Source organism: Euleptes europaea, chromosome 2 (genome assembly GCF_029931775.1).
Source record: "Euleptes europaea isolate rEulEur1 chromosome 2, rEulEur1.hap1, whole genome shotgun sequence".
NCBI lineage: Eukaryota > Metazoa > Chordata > Lepidosauria > Squamata > Sphaerodactylidae > Euleptes > Euleptes europaea.
In genome coordinates, this window is record NC_079313.1 from 12,941,933 (window position 1) to 12,956,997 (window position 15,065).

General features: G+C 42.9%; 1 protein-coding gene across 1 annotated transcript in view; it reads right to left on the bottom strand.

The window, feature by feature from the left end:
- Positions 1 to 1,990: 1,990 nt before the first annotated feature.
- The window catches only part of LOC130473127 (ceramide synthase 4-like), a 97,404-nt gene continuing 84,329 nt past the window's right edge, over positions 1,991 to 15,065 (bottom strand). Inside the window, exons 12-16 of the mRNA XM_056844658.1 lie at positions 8,702 to 8,830; positions 6,218 to 6,324; positions 4,558 to 4,704; positions 4,054 to 4,066; positions 1,991 to 2,098 (exon numbers count right to left, since the gene is read on the bottom strand). Of these exons, the coding sequence (XP_056700636.1) occupies positions 1,991 to 2,098; positions 4,054 to 4,066; positions 4,558 to 4,704; positions 6,218 to 6,324; positions 8,702 to 8,830 (504 nt within the window). The remainder of the gene's footprint in view (positions 2,099 to 4,053; positions 4,067 to 4,557; positions 4,705 to 6,217; positions 6,325 to 8,701; positions 8,831 to 15,065) is intronic.

Sequence of the window (15,065 nt, forward strand, 5' to 3'; positions counted from 1 at the left end):
GGGAAGCATAAGATGGAAAGCAGCAACTTACAGGAAAAAGGGACGAGGACTCAAGTGGGGAAAAGGCGGGAAGGTTGAACACATATACATCAGAAGGGCGCCATTATACATCAGAAAGGCACCGTTAGACATTAGGCTGACTCTGGTTCCCATGAGAGATTACAGCTTCAGTCATAACAAACTGCAGAGCTACTCGTCCTTGACTCCAGCTGCGCTCCCAGCCCGGAGCTCACACAGCTACACAGTTATATAATTGAAGGTGTAGTTACTTTTAAAAAGAAGGAACTAAAGCCTCTGGTTTCATTAAGCTTATGTTTCTGAAATACACTGACAGATGGCAGAAATGTTCCTTTAGCCTATATCAAAAGGCTTAACAGTGAAGAGCTCTACTAGCCTTTTAGTAGAGAGCTTCATCACTGTTTTTAATGAAGAAGCACAAAAGCCCTCTTCATATCTTATCGGCTATAAACAGTCTTCTTGCCCGTCCAATGCCATAAACTGTTTTTTCACCCTTTTAATGGCTGTATAAGTCTTTTCACCCTTCCAATGCCATTATAAGTCTTTTCACCCTTCCAATGACATTATAGGTTCTCCAGCCTCCAAGCCCCAAGGCTTGACAATGTTAATTACTGCAACTTTTGTGTTTTTTGGTTTAAACTAGGGCTGTTGATTCGGTTCGTCCCAAACCGACAAACAGCCGAATTTCCCCCGATTCGGCTGTTTTTCAATTCGAGATGAACTGAACTCAAAAAAGGCGGGAAACGGGGGAGCCGAATTTGCTAACTTCGGGGGTTCAGCGAATAAATTCGGCAGATTCAGCCCCCCGTGCCTTCACGGGGCTTACATGAAGGCGCGGGGGGGGGGGGGCTTTAAACAGATCTGCGCCTCCCTGAAGGCCGGCGGGGGGGCCGAATTTTCCCCCGAACTTTGGATCTCGCCCGAATTTCAGGGATCTGAGCGGGGCAGTTCGGACTTCGGCATGGCCCGAATTCAAAAGGGCCGAATTTTGCCAAAGCCGAACAGTACCGAATTTTTTTTTCAACAGCCCTAGTTTAAACATGTAACCATAATACTATTGCTTCACAAATGAATGTAATGAATGCGTATTATGCTGGAGAGGAGAATGATGTTAAAATTGAGTATATATAGTGCTCACAAAGCTATAAAACTGATTGTTTATAGTTTAGTAAAATGGACTAAAAGGAAGTCCATATAAGGCATGGGTGAAGGACTTTTTAGTCCTAAGAAAAAGGATTCCTCAACCTAAGAAAAAGGAGTCCTCAACTTAATTGAGGAGAACTTCTCAGCTAGCTTTGCTCTGAGTCAGCATTTTTAAGGGGTTTGAAACAGTATAAATACAGGCACAGTAAGACTAGATCAGAGTGTCGCCGAAGAAAGGTGCCGGTATGTATGGTTTTGATTATTATTCTAGAATGTGACTTAGATACTTTATGCTAAATCAGACTTATTTGAAGTTGGATTTTAAAACTGAATGATATGTAAGACTTGCTTGCTTTATTGCATACATTGTAAAATACATTGTCACTGCATACATTGTAACAAAGTGTAAAGATATTGTCGAAGGCTTTCACGGTCAGAGTTCATTGGTTCTTGTAGGTTATACGGGCTGTGTAACCGTAGTCTTGGTATTTTCTTTCCTGATGTTTCGCCAGCGGCTGTGGCAGGCAGCTTCAGAGGAGTAACACTGAGAGACACTGTCCTTCAGTGTTACTCCTCTGAAGATGCCTGCCACAGCTGCTGGCGAAACGTCAGGAAAGAAAATACCAAGACCACGGTTACACAGCCCGGATAACCTACAAGAACCAAAGTGTAAAGACTTTGTATCTTGCATTTACACATTTGTACTGTTAGTATTTCAATAAAAAGACTTGCTTTTTAAAAGTACGTAAAGTCATTGAGTCCTGCTTAGTGAGTGACTGGCTGAATAAGATAACATATCACTTCTCAGGAAGTGGTCCTTTCTAAGAGCCTAACACTTCAACAGCATGACCCGCTTCAATTCTTCTTGGCTTCCTTCTCCTGTGCCGTCTTCTTCGCCCTTCTCGCTGTCTTCCGAGTCACTCCTCACGTCTTTTTCCTTTTTTAAAATAGTAGAGTTTTATTTTTAAACACAAATATAAACAATAAACAGATTATGACATTATATATGGAGCTTACTTTTTAAAATTCCATTTCAATTATTAACTTATTTTAATTACATTGCTCTATGTTCTCAGTATATTTTCATATCGAATAATATATTTATTCTTAAACATGTATTGCCCAAATCTTTCTTATTCTATTTTAATGTAATTCTTTCCTTAGTTTTTAGCCATACAGTTGGGGGGGGGGGGGTAATCTATTTTTCCTGAAATTCTGAAATTGATCTGTTATGTATAATAGATGTTAGTTTTGCCATTGTTGAGTATCCTGTTAGTTTATTCATCCATTCAGTCAAATCTGGGTATTTCTCTGCTTTCTACTTTGCTGCATATATCACTCTTGCTGCCGTCACCATGTACTTAAATAATTTGTTATGTATTTTGAGGATATTGTTTGGCAAGATATTTAATAACATATTTTTCAGGTCCAATATAAACTTAAGTTTTAGTATTTTTTGCATTTCATCATTTATTGTTCCTGGGCGGGGGCTAGTTGTTAAGACCCTTCGCAAGAAAAGTGTTCAACTGGAATCTACAGGGTTTCAGTCATTCTTTATTTTAGATCTGCATAAATCCAAAACAGCTCAGGGTTACTCACAACCTGAATAGATGATATCCGCAGTCCTTTTCTAGGTGAGAGTCCTGTTTATAGCTATCCGTGAAAACATAATGGATTCACACACCTCTCTATTCCTCAGTCTCATCAACAGTAAAAAAAAAAAGGCGCCTAGTTTTCCTGGGCGAATTAGAACCTAACCTCTGACCAATCAGTGAACTAATACAGAAACATGTGACTACTGAGTCCCCCTGACTACAATAACTAGCATGCACCTTTCTTAATGGGCAAGTACTATTTCCTAACATATTACTAATACAAAACATGAACTGCAAACTACACATACTAGAAAGCTACTAATTCTGCCTGGGGGCAGCACATTTATCATTATCATTTTCTTGCTTTCTTACATGTCCACCACATATGATAGAATCTTGCATCTGTATTCTGGCATTTCCAGCTGTTCCTGTTAATGTCTTTTGTTAGCTTTTGCTATATGTTTAGGTTTGATGATACCATCTAAAATCATTTTGTACCAATTCTCTTTCAATAGTTGACATTCTGTAAACTAAATTTCTTTAGTCCAAAGATTCTCCCACTAACTCGTATGTATGTTTCCTCCAAAGTTTTGCATTCAATTCATCATGCAGTTTTTTATTTGCTCTGTTTCGGTATCATACTTAGGGTTGCCAGGTCCCTCTTTGCCACAGGCGGAAGCTTTTTGGGGCGGAGCCTGAGAAGGGCGGGGTTTGGGGAGGGGAGGGACTTCAATGCCATAGAGTACAATTGCCAAAGCGGCCATTTTCTCCAGGGGAACTGAGCTCTATCGGCTGGAGATCAGTTGTAATAGCAGGAGATCTCCAGCTAGTACCTGGAGGTTGGCAACCCTAATCTGAGGGTGTACATCAAAGGGTACCCAGGGGCTGGAAAAGGGTTCTCAACGGTTCTGCCCTGCCCTGGATAGTCCAGGCTGGCCTGATCTTGTCGGATCTCGGAAGCTAAGCAGAGTACCTGGATGGGAGACCGCTAAGTAAGACCACAGTCGCTATGCAGAGGCAGGCAATGGCAAACCACAACTGTTCTCTCTTGCCTTGAAAACTCTACGGGATCACCATAAGTCAGTTGTGACTTGTCGGCACTTTACACGCACACACACACACACTTTTTCCTGAGGCCTCTGCACATGCTCAAAGGCATCCCAACCATACCCCAGAACTTCTTCACAGAATGCATACTTGCATCCACTATTGGTCAAAACATTTATCTAACTATTTTGATGATGACATTTAGCATTGGTGTGGTTCTTTCAGGGTTCAAAGCTGTTCTCATATTAACCTTTGAACCAGCCCTGTAAGGTAGGCCGATATTACTATTCCGCATGTTGCAGTCATGGGTGGGGCTGAGGGGGGGCAGGTTGCTGCTTAAAGTTATTCTCAAAAATTGAACCAGGAAACTGAACCCTCCTGGGAAAACACACTTGCTCTTTCCCAATACAACAATATTAAGCAAAGGACTGAATTTTTTAAATATACCGCAGAAAGGAATTGGGCTATGGAAATCAATCTTTTCGTGTACTAAGGTGTCACAACTTCATAAACGGAATTACATTTTTGGAAGAGAGGTTGACCCCTCCCTCAGTTTAGCATCTGGATTTAGCCCTGTGGAGAGGGGAGAAATAATAACAAATGCTTCTGAGCACATATAGAGAATGTATTCCCATGCGGAGAGTCCACAAACCACCCTTACATATGGTTTTTTTTCCAAAGACCCATGATTTTTTTATTGGTCTTTGATGAGAATCTCCTCCTTTGACAGCTCGCTGCACCTACCAGGCCAAACGCAAGGAACTTGTACACCAATTGGATGATAAGGTAAGACCAGAAGATGTGTAGCAGCTGCAGGACTATCAGGAGAGCCATCATGACGTAGTAGCCAAAAAATGGTTGGTAGAGTTCTATGAAGTAATAGTATGTGTGGTAGAGCAATCTGGGGAAAGAAGGGGGAAACATGAGAGGACAAAGCTCTCTAACACCTTTGCCTTTGTCAGATCTTTGGGGAAGTACCTGCATTTGCCCATCTGTGATGCTCTTTAATTACTAAACAAAGGGACAATATTGTAGAATGACCAATATAAGAAGTCACAGCATGTGCAGCCAAAATTATTAATAATAATACATAATGCATTTCTGGGAAGAGTGTTATTATACACTCCCTTTAAGTAACTTGTGAATCAACTGAGGAAGTCACACGAAATGGCTTATACTGGAATACCATCTTATCTCAAGTTGCATACAATTATATACTTGGGTGCTAGCCCTTTGGAACCTTAGGCTAATTGCATTACAACATGTTACAGCGAAGCTGCCAGTTCTCCAGACAGCACAACAGCCATGTTTCTGCTGCTATTCCTACACTTGAACATCAGAGCAAACTACTAACCTTTCATCACAGTTCACGACTTTAACTCTGGGTAAAGCTGCAGCTGTATTTATTCACTTTAGAACGTTGTGTTGTATTGTTAGTTATTGTTTTGTATCTTGTGCGAGTGCTCAATGTTAAAAGTATATTATATATCAATATAATATTTTTCTACAGCACACCAGTATATTATTATCATTTGTAGTATTATTATTATTGTAGTATTATTGTCATTTGTAGTATTATTAACAATAATTGTAGTATTATTATTGTAGTATTATTATCATTTGTATTATTATTATTAATAATAATTTTGGCTGCACATGCTGTGTGCAGCATGCCAATTACTAATTACTGGCATGCCAAAGGTCTGTGGTTCTGCCCCATTTGGAGGACCTCCCCAGACTTCTTCTCCTCAGCTGAGTTTCCCCCAATTTGGATCTCCCTTTGTAGAACCAACATGTTAGGAACCTCAGTTGATCTCTTAAAAAAAATGTATACGTGCTGTACATGCACCCATTGCCACTAATGTTGGCTCCTTCAGTTCATGTGCTTCTCCCACCCTACACATTCTCAACGCTCCTTCGTGCATTGACAAAGCAAGGCAAGAAAGTAATCTGATGTGACTCTACGTACAAAGGTATCAAGATTCCTTCAACGCTCTATATTTCACCTGTGCCCAAGGGAGGAAGTGTGCATCAGTAAAACACCACACACAGAAGAATCTCAGATGTCATCACATGTACGATTACATCTAGTTGCTTTTTTGCACTGCTTCAGCTTTCAAGTACAAGTACGTGCAAAGCAGTAAAGCAGACAGGGAAAGATGCTTGCATATTGAATGTGTGGCAATTTTGCTCTTAAAACTGGATACTCACACTATGCTATATATATGATTGGAGTAGGGCTAACAAGAAATGTCTATCATATTTAGCTGCCCCATCACATCTAGCTGCCCCTCAGTGCCTCATAATCATGGCTGGTCCTCTCCACCTTCGTTCATCTGTCTGAAACCCACCAAAGGCGGCAGCTTTAATGAGACAGAAGGGGCTCAGCGATGGGACCCAGAACTGAAACTTACTTGTAGGGGTAAATTACCAGGCGGGTGACGAGGAAAATGATGGTGAAAACAATAAACAGAGTGTTACAAATCCAACGCCATTTCAGGTAGTTGAAGATCTTGGAGGGCTAGGAAATGGGGACACAAAAAGCATAAAAAGTTTTTTTTAAAATACCTTTGATGTACAGCAGCTTCCAGACAGACAAAAGAAAGTCCTCCTTCAGACAGGGTGCATTCTTTATTTACTTTTTTTTTACACCCAGCCTTTCTCCCCAAGGGAGACCCAAAATGGCCTTCATCCATTTTATCATTAACTTGGTGGAATTCCCTGCTGTAAGAGGTAGAGTTTCAATCACTTAATGAGAGGACTGGATACGTTCATGGAGGAGAGATGTATACATAGCCATGATCTCTCAACTGAACCTCCACAGTCAGAAGCAGTATACCTCTGAATGTCAGTTGCTGGGAAGAGTTGACAACAGGAGGAATCTTGGGCCTCTGCATCCCAATTTAAGGGCCTTCTGGTACATCTGGTTCACCACTAGGTTTGCCAGCTAAGAGCAAGAGACTGGGGGGGGGAAGGGTCCCATGATGCCATTTCTGGCTGCATGACCAGAAGTGACATCACCGAGTTGCAGGACCCTCTAGGACTCCCTAAAACAGGTAATCTTTAGTGTCCCATCCTACAGTGATGCCAATTCCACTTATGCAGCCAGAAACGGCGTTGTGGGATGCCGTTCCAGGCCCTCCATTTCCCCCCTGCCACTCATCAGAGTTAGGGTGGGGCAACAGAGTGTGGGGGCAGAAATTCCCTCGCCCTCGGAGGGCTCTTGGCAACCCTGTTGGCCAACATGGGAAATAGGATGCTAGAGTAGAACACCAGCAGTGGTGTTCCTATATCCCCCTTGCACATAGTAAGTACCGTATATACTCGAGTATAAGCCGAGTTTTTCAGCCCAAAAAATGGGCTGCCCCCCGGGCCGCGCCGCCACCGCTGCCGCCGGACCCTCGCCGCTGGAGAGCCCTGTAAGGTAAGCCTGCGGGGGGGGGGAGGGGTTATAAGCCGACCCTCGGCTTATACGCGGGTGCCTAATTTTCCCCCATTTTTGGGGAGAAATTAGGCACCTCGGCTTATACGCGGGTCAGCTTATACACGGGTATATACGGTAAGTATAATTTATTTGTATATGGCCATAGGCCGTTACAAAACATCGTGAAAAAATGTCACACATTATAATGCAGATGAACACAGTAAAAGAATAAAATCTAAAAAGGAATTTACAATAATATGAACAGCCTAATAACAATAAATATTAATAAAACCAGTTCGTAATCCACAAATAAAATCATTTTTTGAAATCTGCTCTTGAAGTATCAGCTTTGGCCCTTATTTTCCTTGCTGCCAAGGCATACAGTGATGTTCTATGGCAAAGTTTCTTAAACTGTGGGTCCTGATCCCATATAGGGTCGCGTAACTGAATGTGGGGGTCGCAAAAAAATTTGCAACAGTAAAAGGTTTCTTTATTTATTATCAGTAAATGTTTGATTTGAATACCTATTTTATATACCTATATACCCAGGGTCATGTAAAAATTTCTCAGGCGAAAAGAGGTTGCAAGTGGGAAAAGTTTAAGAAGCCTTGTTCTATGGGAAATATACTCATCATAATCTGATAGCAAGAATATGACTTTCTCCTTCTCAGAATGGAAATTTACACCAGATAATATCCCATCGAGAAACTTAGTTCTAGACTGCACATAAAGTAGTATGTAATGGGGTAAATCCTACCGCACTCACATGTCACAGATACATAAGCATTGGTCCTCAGGAATTTGTTAATACTGGCCGGCCAAAACAGCCATTGGCATGGTTTCAAACCGTAAAGATGTAAAAGCTGCTCTGAGGTTATGGTTAGAAATCTTAATTAAATAACGGGATCTAAAGGGGTCATTTTTAAATGATTTAAACCACAGTGCAGACTGTGATTTCAGAATTAATGTTCTATTTATCAAAGCATTGCACTTATATACCCAGTCTCTAAGTTGAGAGTTATCTACTGAAGGACTTCAAAGGTCATCAGGGATGGAATATCGTGACAGTCAGTTATTGAGAAAGCCTGTTCACGGTGAATCCCTAGAAAGCATAGAATCAAATGATAGTTTACTAAACAAATTTGATTTATCCGTTCTGTTTCCCCCCCCCCCCCACAATAATTTTAAGACAGCAAGATGGACGTGGGCCCTGAGAGAAGGTAAGCCCCCTTGCACATAACTATTTATTCTTACAGTGGCAGGTTTTAAAGAGGTTCTAGTCCCTCGAGTAACTGAAATGAAGCGACATGGTGTGCATTGCGTTAGAGTACTCCATTGCTTCTTGCTTGTAGGCTAAAAAGATGTATACCTCCTGGAATCACTTGCACCTTCTGCTCTAGTTGAACAGGTTTCTCAATAAGGATAGGAGACCCAGGATACCTCCCCTTTTGCAGCGCCAGAGAGCCTCACTCACCTCCAGGAAACAGTCAGAAACATCATGGATAATCATGATCAGGGTGCCACAGCGGAGGAAGTTGGTACAGTATGAGAAGCTGACGAGGAAGATGGTGGCAGCATGGTGGACAATTTGCTCTTTAAAGTCCTGCAGTGGGGGGAAAGGAGACGGCTGAGGGACCGCTGCGGGCACAGACAGTGCAGAAGGAGAAGCAAGCAACATTTGCATTTTGCTTCACTGGGGTTCAAACTGGGCAGGAGAGGTCTGTCATTTATTTATTTATTTATTTATTTCCATCAGGTCGCAGCTGACTCATGACGACCCCATAGGGTTTTCAAGGCAAGAGCCGTTCAGAGGTGGTTTGCCTGCCTCCGCGTCACTACCCTGGCATTCCTTGGAGATCTCCCATCTACATGCTTGCCAGGGTAGAGGCTGAGAGTGTGTGACTGGCCCAAGGTCATCCAGCAAGTGTGTGACTGGCCCAAGGTCATTCCACGGCTGAGTGGGGATTCATACCTGGGTTTCCTAGATCCTAGTCTGACACTTTAACCACTACACCACGTTGGCTCTCAACTATTTATTTACAAAATGTATATCCCACCTTTCTGCCCTTACAATGGCCACCAAGTTGGATAACAATTGCTTGCCATGACTAGGTAGTAGGGAACCCTAACCCACCACCTTGAATTGTGCTCGGAAACAAACTGGAAGCCAGTGTAGATAGCCCAAGACTGAGTGATATGGTTCCTACGACCCATTCCAATCAACCTCTGGCTGCAGGATTCTGGATCAGTTGAAGTTTCAGAACACTTTTCAAGTTTGCCCCACACAGAACTGTAGTTATCTAATCTAGTCATCTCCACATAGAATTGTAGTAATCAAATCTAGATGTAACAAAGGCATGCACCACAGTGAAGAAGAGTTGGTTTTTATATACCAACTTTCCCTACCACTTAAGGAACAATCACACCTGCTTACAATCCCCTCCCCACCCCACAACAGACACCCTGTGAGGTAGGGGGGGCTGAGACAATGTGACTAGCCCAAGGTCACCCAGCTGGTTTCATGTGTAGGAGTGGGGAAACAAAGTCAGCTCACCAGATTAGCCTCCGCCACGCATGTGGAGGAGCAAGGAATCAAATCCAGTTCTCCAGATCAGAGTCCACCACTCCAAACCACTGCTCTTAACCATTACACCATGCTGGCCAGATCTTTTCTGCCCTGAAAATGCCACAGTTGGCTAATCCGTGGAAACTTGTTAAAGACATTTGTGACGAAAAGGAGTTAATCTTCAGCAGAAGCTGAGAGAGATTGGGTGGAAAAGGGCCCTTTCTCAGGTCACAAGGAGGACTTAGTCTCTGGGACAGAGCTGTTCTGGTTGCAGGGTAGTGTGTGGAGGATGACTGCCACTGGTGTGGGGTAGTTCAGTGAGAATTGGAAAAGGGATTTTGGTAAATCCCCATACTTCTGATGTTCTCTAGGAATAGAGATTGAAAGTCTCTTCATTCCTGAAAGCTATGCTGGGGACAGAGTCATATATATATGGTTTTGTGCTTTCCTTCCAATTCAGCCTTGCCCCAAAATCCATCTTGTGAATACTGTTTAATAAAACTCCCTGTTTACTTAGTTATCTTTAAGAAGGCTCTTGTGCCCTATTTCTCTCTGAGGTAAAATCTGGTGAGGACTGGAGAACAAGAAAAATAATCTCCACATAGTACCCTCTGGCAAAATAACAAGAAGTAAGGCAATCCCTCTTTCTCTCCCTCAGCACCAAATACTGATTACTGGGAGCTGGGAGATAATAGGAAGGAGGGGGGGTCGTCATAACACTCCTGGGCAAGAGCAAGAGAAACCCCAGATTATGGACCTGTTCCTTCAAGAGGAGTGCAACCCCCATCCAGAATGGGTGACACCTTCAATCCCTGATCAGGCATTCTGCCCACCAGCGGCACTTCCTTCTTGTTGGGATTAAGCTTCAGTTTATTAGTCCACATCCACTCCTAACACTGTAAAAAGCCACCCTGATGCATTAATAATCCATTACTTCTTGTAGTATGTTTTGCCACTGTAGGCTGTTTTGCAAAGCGCCAGCATCTGGGCACATTTTATTTATTTAAATATTTACACCCCACCTTTCCTCATGCAGCTACAAACCATAATTTCACATATACAGAATTTTTTTTCTTAAAAAAAAACCTTAAAAATGGCCACAATCCACACCATATTAAAAGCCCTAACAATTAAAAAGGCCTTGAAGAGCTGTCTGAAACAGCGCACATGCACACTCACACACCCCTCCGCAGAGAACCCAGTCCATAGGGTGGGAGCTACGACTGAAAAGGCTCCGGCTTTAGTTGATGCCAGGTGAGCTAATTTAAGTGGAGGAATGGCCAGTAGGTGGCAGCCTGAGGACTGTAGCTGGCGCATGGAGAAGTATGTGCAGAGCCTTTAGTTATGTGGCTGTTAGACCTTGAAAGGTGTGATGAACAGGTTATCTGGCCTCTAGTTGCCAACAGCCACTCCCCCTGCTAAGGCCCGGGCTGATTTGGAGGCCTCAGTAACATCCAGTGGAATTTCAGGGAGTGGAGGGAATGTTGAGGGAGGCAGGGAGTTAACCGATGAGGATTAGTTTTTTTTTTACCTCAGTTGTGGAAAACCACCAATTAGAGTGGTCAGAGAAAAGGGCAGCTGAGGGATCAGAGAAGTTGGTTGCCAAATGAGTGGATCCATGCTAATGTTTGCCTGTCAATTTGAGAGACAGGCAGTGTCGAGCTGGGAATCTTGAATGTTCCTACTGCATTCTCTGATACAGAGAAGACTGGGTCACCTGCGATTCCTGCAGGATATTAATGCCAGTCAGAGAGAAAGCCAATACCAAGAGTGAAGGACAAGATAAGCCACAAGCGGGATAACAAATGGAAATAATAAATAAATAAATTCATGAAATACCATCCTGAACGGGGGCTCATACAGGTACATCATTATATAGTTCTGAAATCTGAACCATCTTCCAGCAAGCTAACTTCCCCTTTTTCCAAAGGAGAAAATGAAGGCCAAGTTTTAACATTAAACATCTGTGAACTACGTGATGTATGCCAATGTCAGAAGAAGAAGAGTTGGTTTTTATATGCTGACTTTCTCTACCACTTAAGGGAGACGCAAACCGGCTTACAATCACCTTCCCTTCCCCTCTTCATGTCAGACACCCTGTGAGGTAGGTGAGGCTGAGAGAGCTCTTAATAGAACTGTAACTTGCCCAAGGTCACCCAGCTGGCTTCATGTGGAGGAGTGGGGAAACAAATCCAGTTCACCAGATTAGCCTCCGCCACTCATGTGGAGGAGTGGGGAACCAAACACGGTTCTCCAGATCAGACTCCACCGCTCCAAACCACCGCTCTTAACCACTACACTACACTGGCTCTAATATTATTCATGCTTCCCATCAGAGTGTAAAGGGAGTTAAAGCTTGTAGACTGAGCCACAGCCCTTTGCAACCAAGGTAATTCAAGGCACTGCAAGGAAAAACGCTATTTCCGTCACAAATAAGAGACAGCTGAGGGGGTAATCTGTCTCAAAGGTTGTTAGTGGCCAGATTGCTTCAGCTGCCTGGGGTGCTGTGAGTGCACAAAGGACCAAGGCTGGCACAAGAGTAGGGCACTGCTCCACTGAGATGAACCAATTTTCCAGTGACCTGGAATCCCTTGTGGTGTATGTATTGCAACTTTGGAGTTGAGTCCGGGGGCAATATGAGGTTAACTGGCATCAGACCCCAGAGGAGCAATCAAGTTTTTTGTCCCTGGTAAAAGCTACTTTGCCAGTTTACCTTGTATTAAGAACATATGAAAAGCCCTGCTGGATCAGACCAAGGCCCATCAAGTCCAGCAGTCTGATGTGGCCAACCAGGTGCCTCCAGGAAGTGGCCAACCAGGTGCCTCCAGGAAGCCCACAAATGGTGAGCCTTCCTCACCACCAGTATTACTTCTGTCTCGTCTGGTCAGGAGAAACCCATTTTTGTTTTATCTGGCATTTCCTCAGCGATCCCTCCTTCCTGTCCATTTTAACTGCTGTGTTTGTTTTGTATGGGAAATTTCTGTTTGGTGTCAACCGTTGTAAGGATGGGGCTTTGTTTGGTTTTAAACACATATGAACACACAGGAAGCTGCCTTATCCTGAATCAGACCCTTGGTCCATCATGGTCAGTACTGACCACTCAGACTGACAGCAGCTCCCCTGGATCTCAGGCTGAGGGATTTCACGTCACCTTTGTTGGGGGATCGGGGCCCCAGTTCCTGTAAAGGGAACCCCGATCTTTAATTTATCTGCTACCAAATCAGAGGGAATGGATCGTTCCTCTTGAACTATGAGAATTGAGATCACACACACGCACAAAAGAGGCAAGACGCATTTGTCTTGAAGTAAAACAATCTTTACTCTAACTCAGGGTAAGGAAAAAGTCACTGGGATACAAAACAAATAATATCTGTCTACATTCTATGTTTCCTATACTTGCCAAAAGCCTTTGGCAAGGCACTAAGCTTACTTACGAGTAGGCACCCTTAGCAAAAGGAGAGCCTCTCTCCATCCTGCCTGTTCAGCAGTCAAGCAAGGAGAAAGTGATCAACTACTTTCTCTTCTAACAAAGAAATCGAAAGCAGTTGAACATGCAAAGTAGTTGTATACGTGACCCTCGGGGCACGACTGCAATGGCCACTACACTGACCAAATGGTCAGTTACAATATTAACCCTTTAACTGTCTGACATGTAACAAAGCTCGCTGTCTAATACCCAACAATCCCCTTTTCGAGGTTTAGTTACATTCAGACATATAAACACAATGCATCACGTAAGTATTCAAACTGTTGTCTAGGCAGTGGCTTCGTCAGGATGTCGGCCACCATCTCTTTACTTTCACAGTACTTCACTACTACGAGACCTCTTTCTTGTTTGTCTTTTACTGAGTCCATTTTGAGTCGAAGAAGTCTCTTCCCTTTCTTAGAGTTCTCGCCATTCAGTAGTGCTATACACGATTGATTGTCCTCAAACATTGTAGCAGGTGTCAGTTCATCTAATCCAAAGTCGCGTAGCAGTTCAATTATCTCTTCCAGCTCTGTACATGCGCACTTGGCTGCTATGCATTCTGCTTCAGTTGAAGATGTTGACACAACTTGCTGTTTCTGGCTGGTCCAGGAGATCAGGTTTTCTCCAAAGTAGAACAGATATCCACTTGTAGATTTGCTGTCTGTTCTAGTACCACCCAGACTAGCGTCCATGTATCCTATCAGTTTCAGCTCAGTATTTGGAGTTATCTTCAACTTCAAATCGATAGTTTTCTTTAAGTATTGTGTGAGGTATTTAATTGCATTCCAATCATGTTCTGCAGGTGTGCTGGTCCTTCTACTTAGGATTCCAACTGCTGCACTTATATCCGGTCTACTAACGTTGCTCAAGTATAGAAGTTTTCCAATAGCTTCTCTGTACTTGTGATTGTTAGGCAATAGTTCACCTCCGTCTAGATCCATATATGAAGGGTCAAGTGGAGTGTTCTTGGTCTTGCACTCCTTCATATTCATGAATTGTAGAAATTCCAGTATCTTGTTCCTTTGATTGATTGAAAATCCATTGTCTTGGTCTCTTTCAATCTCCATTCCAAGATAGTTCTTTACTTCTCCAAGTAGTTTCACTTCTACTGATTCATTCAGTTTGTTTGCAATTTCTTTTGCAGCTTCTTCAGTGTCAGAACAAATCAGAAGATCGTCTGCAAAGGCCAAAACAAAGTCCCATCCATCATCCTTCTTCCTTCTGAATAAGCATTTCTCTATATTTCCTTGTTCAAAGCCTTGAGCTTTCAATAATGAGGTTAGTTTGTGGTTCCATGCTCTTGCTGACTGTTTGAGCCCATATAAAGTCTTTTCAAGTTTACAAACTTGATTTTTAGTATCACAGTCCTTTAATCCTGGTGGAAGTTCCATGTATATTTCTTCTGATAAGTCTCCATTCAGGAAAGCTGTTTTGACGTCGAGTTGCAGTACCACTTTATTCCTGGAGGCGGCTATACTCAGCAAAGTCCTTATAGCCGTGTGACTAATCACAGGTGCGTAGGTTTCTGTGTAGTCAGTTCCATACTTCTGGGTAAATCCTTTTGCAACTAGTCTTGCTTTGTATTTGTCAACAGTTCCATCCGAATTTTTCTTGACCTTGAACACCCATCTACATCCCACAGTCCTTTTGTTTGGTGGGAGTTTGGTTAGTTTCCAGGTATTATTCTTCTGCAGTGAGTCTAATTCTTCTTGAATTGCCTTCAGCCATCTCGACCGCTCCCCATCGGGCAACTTTTGCAGTTCGTCCCAACTTGAGGGTTCCACGTGGCTGTCAATTCTAGTG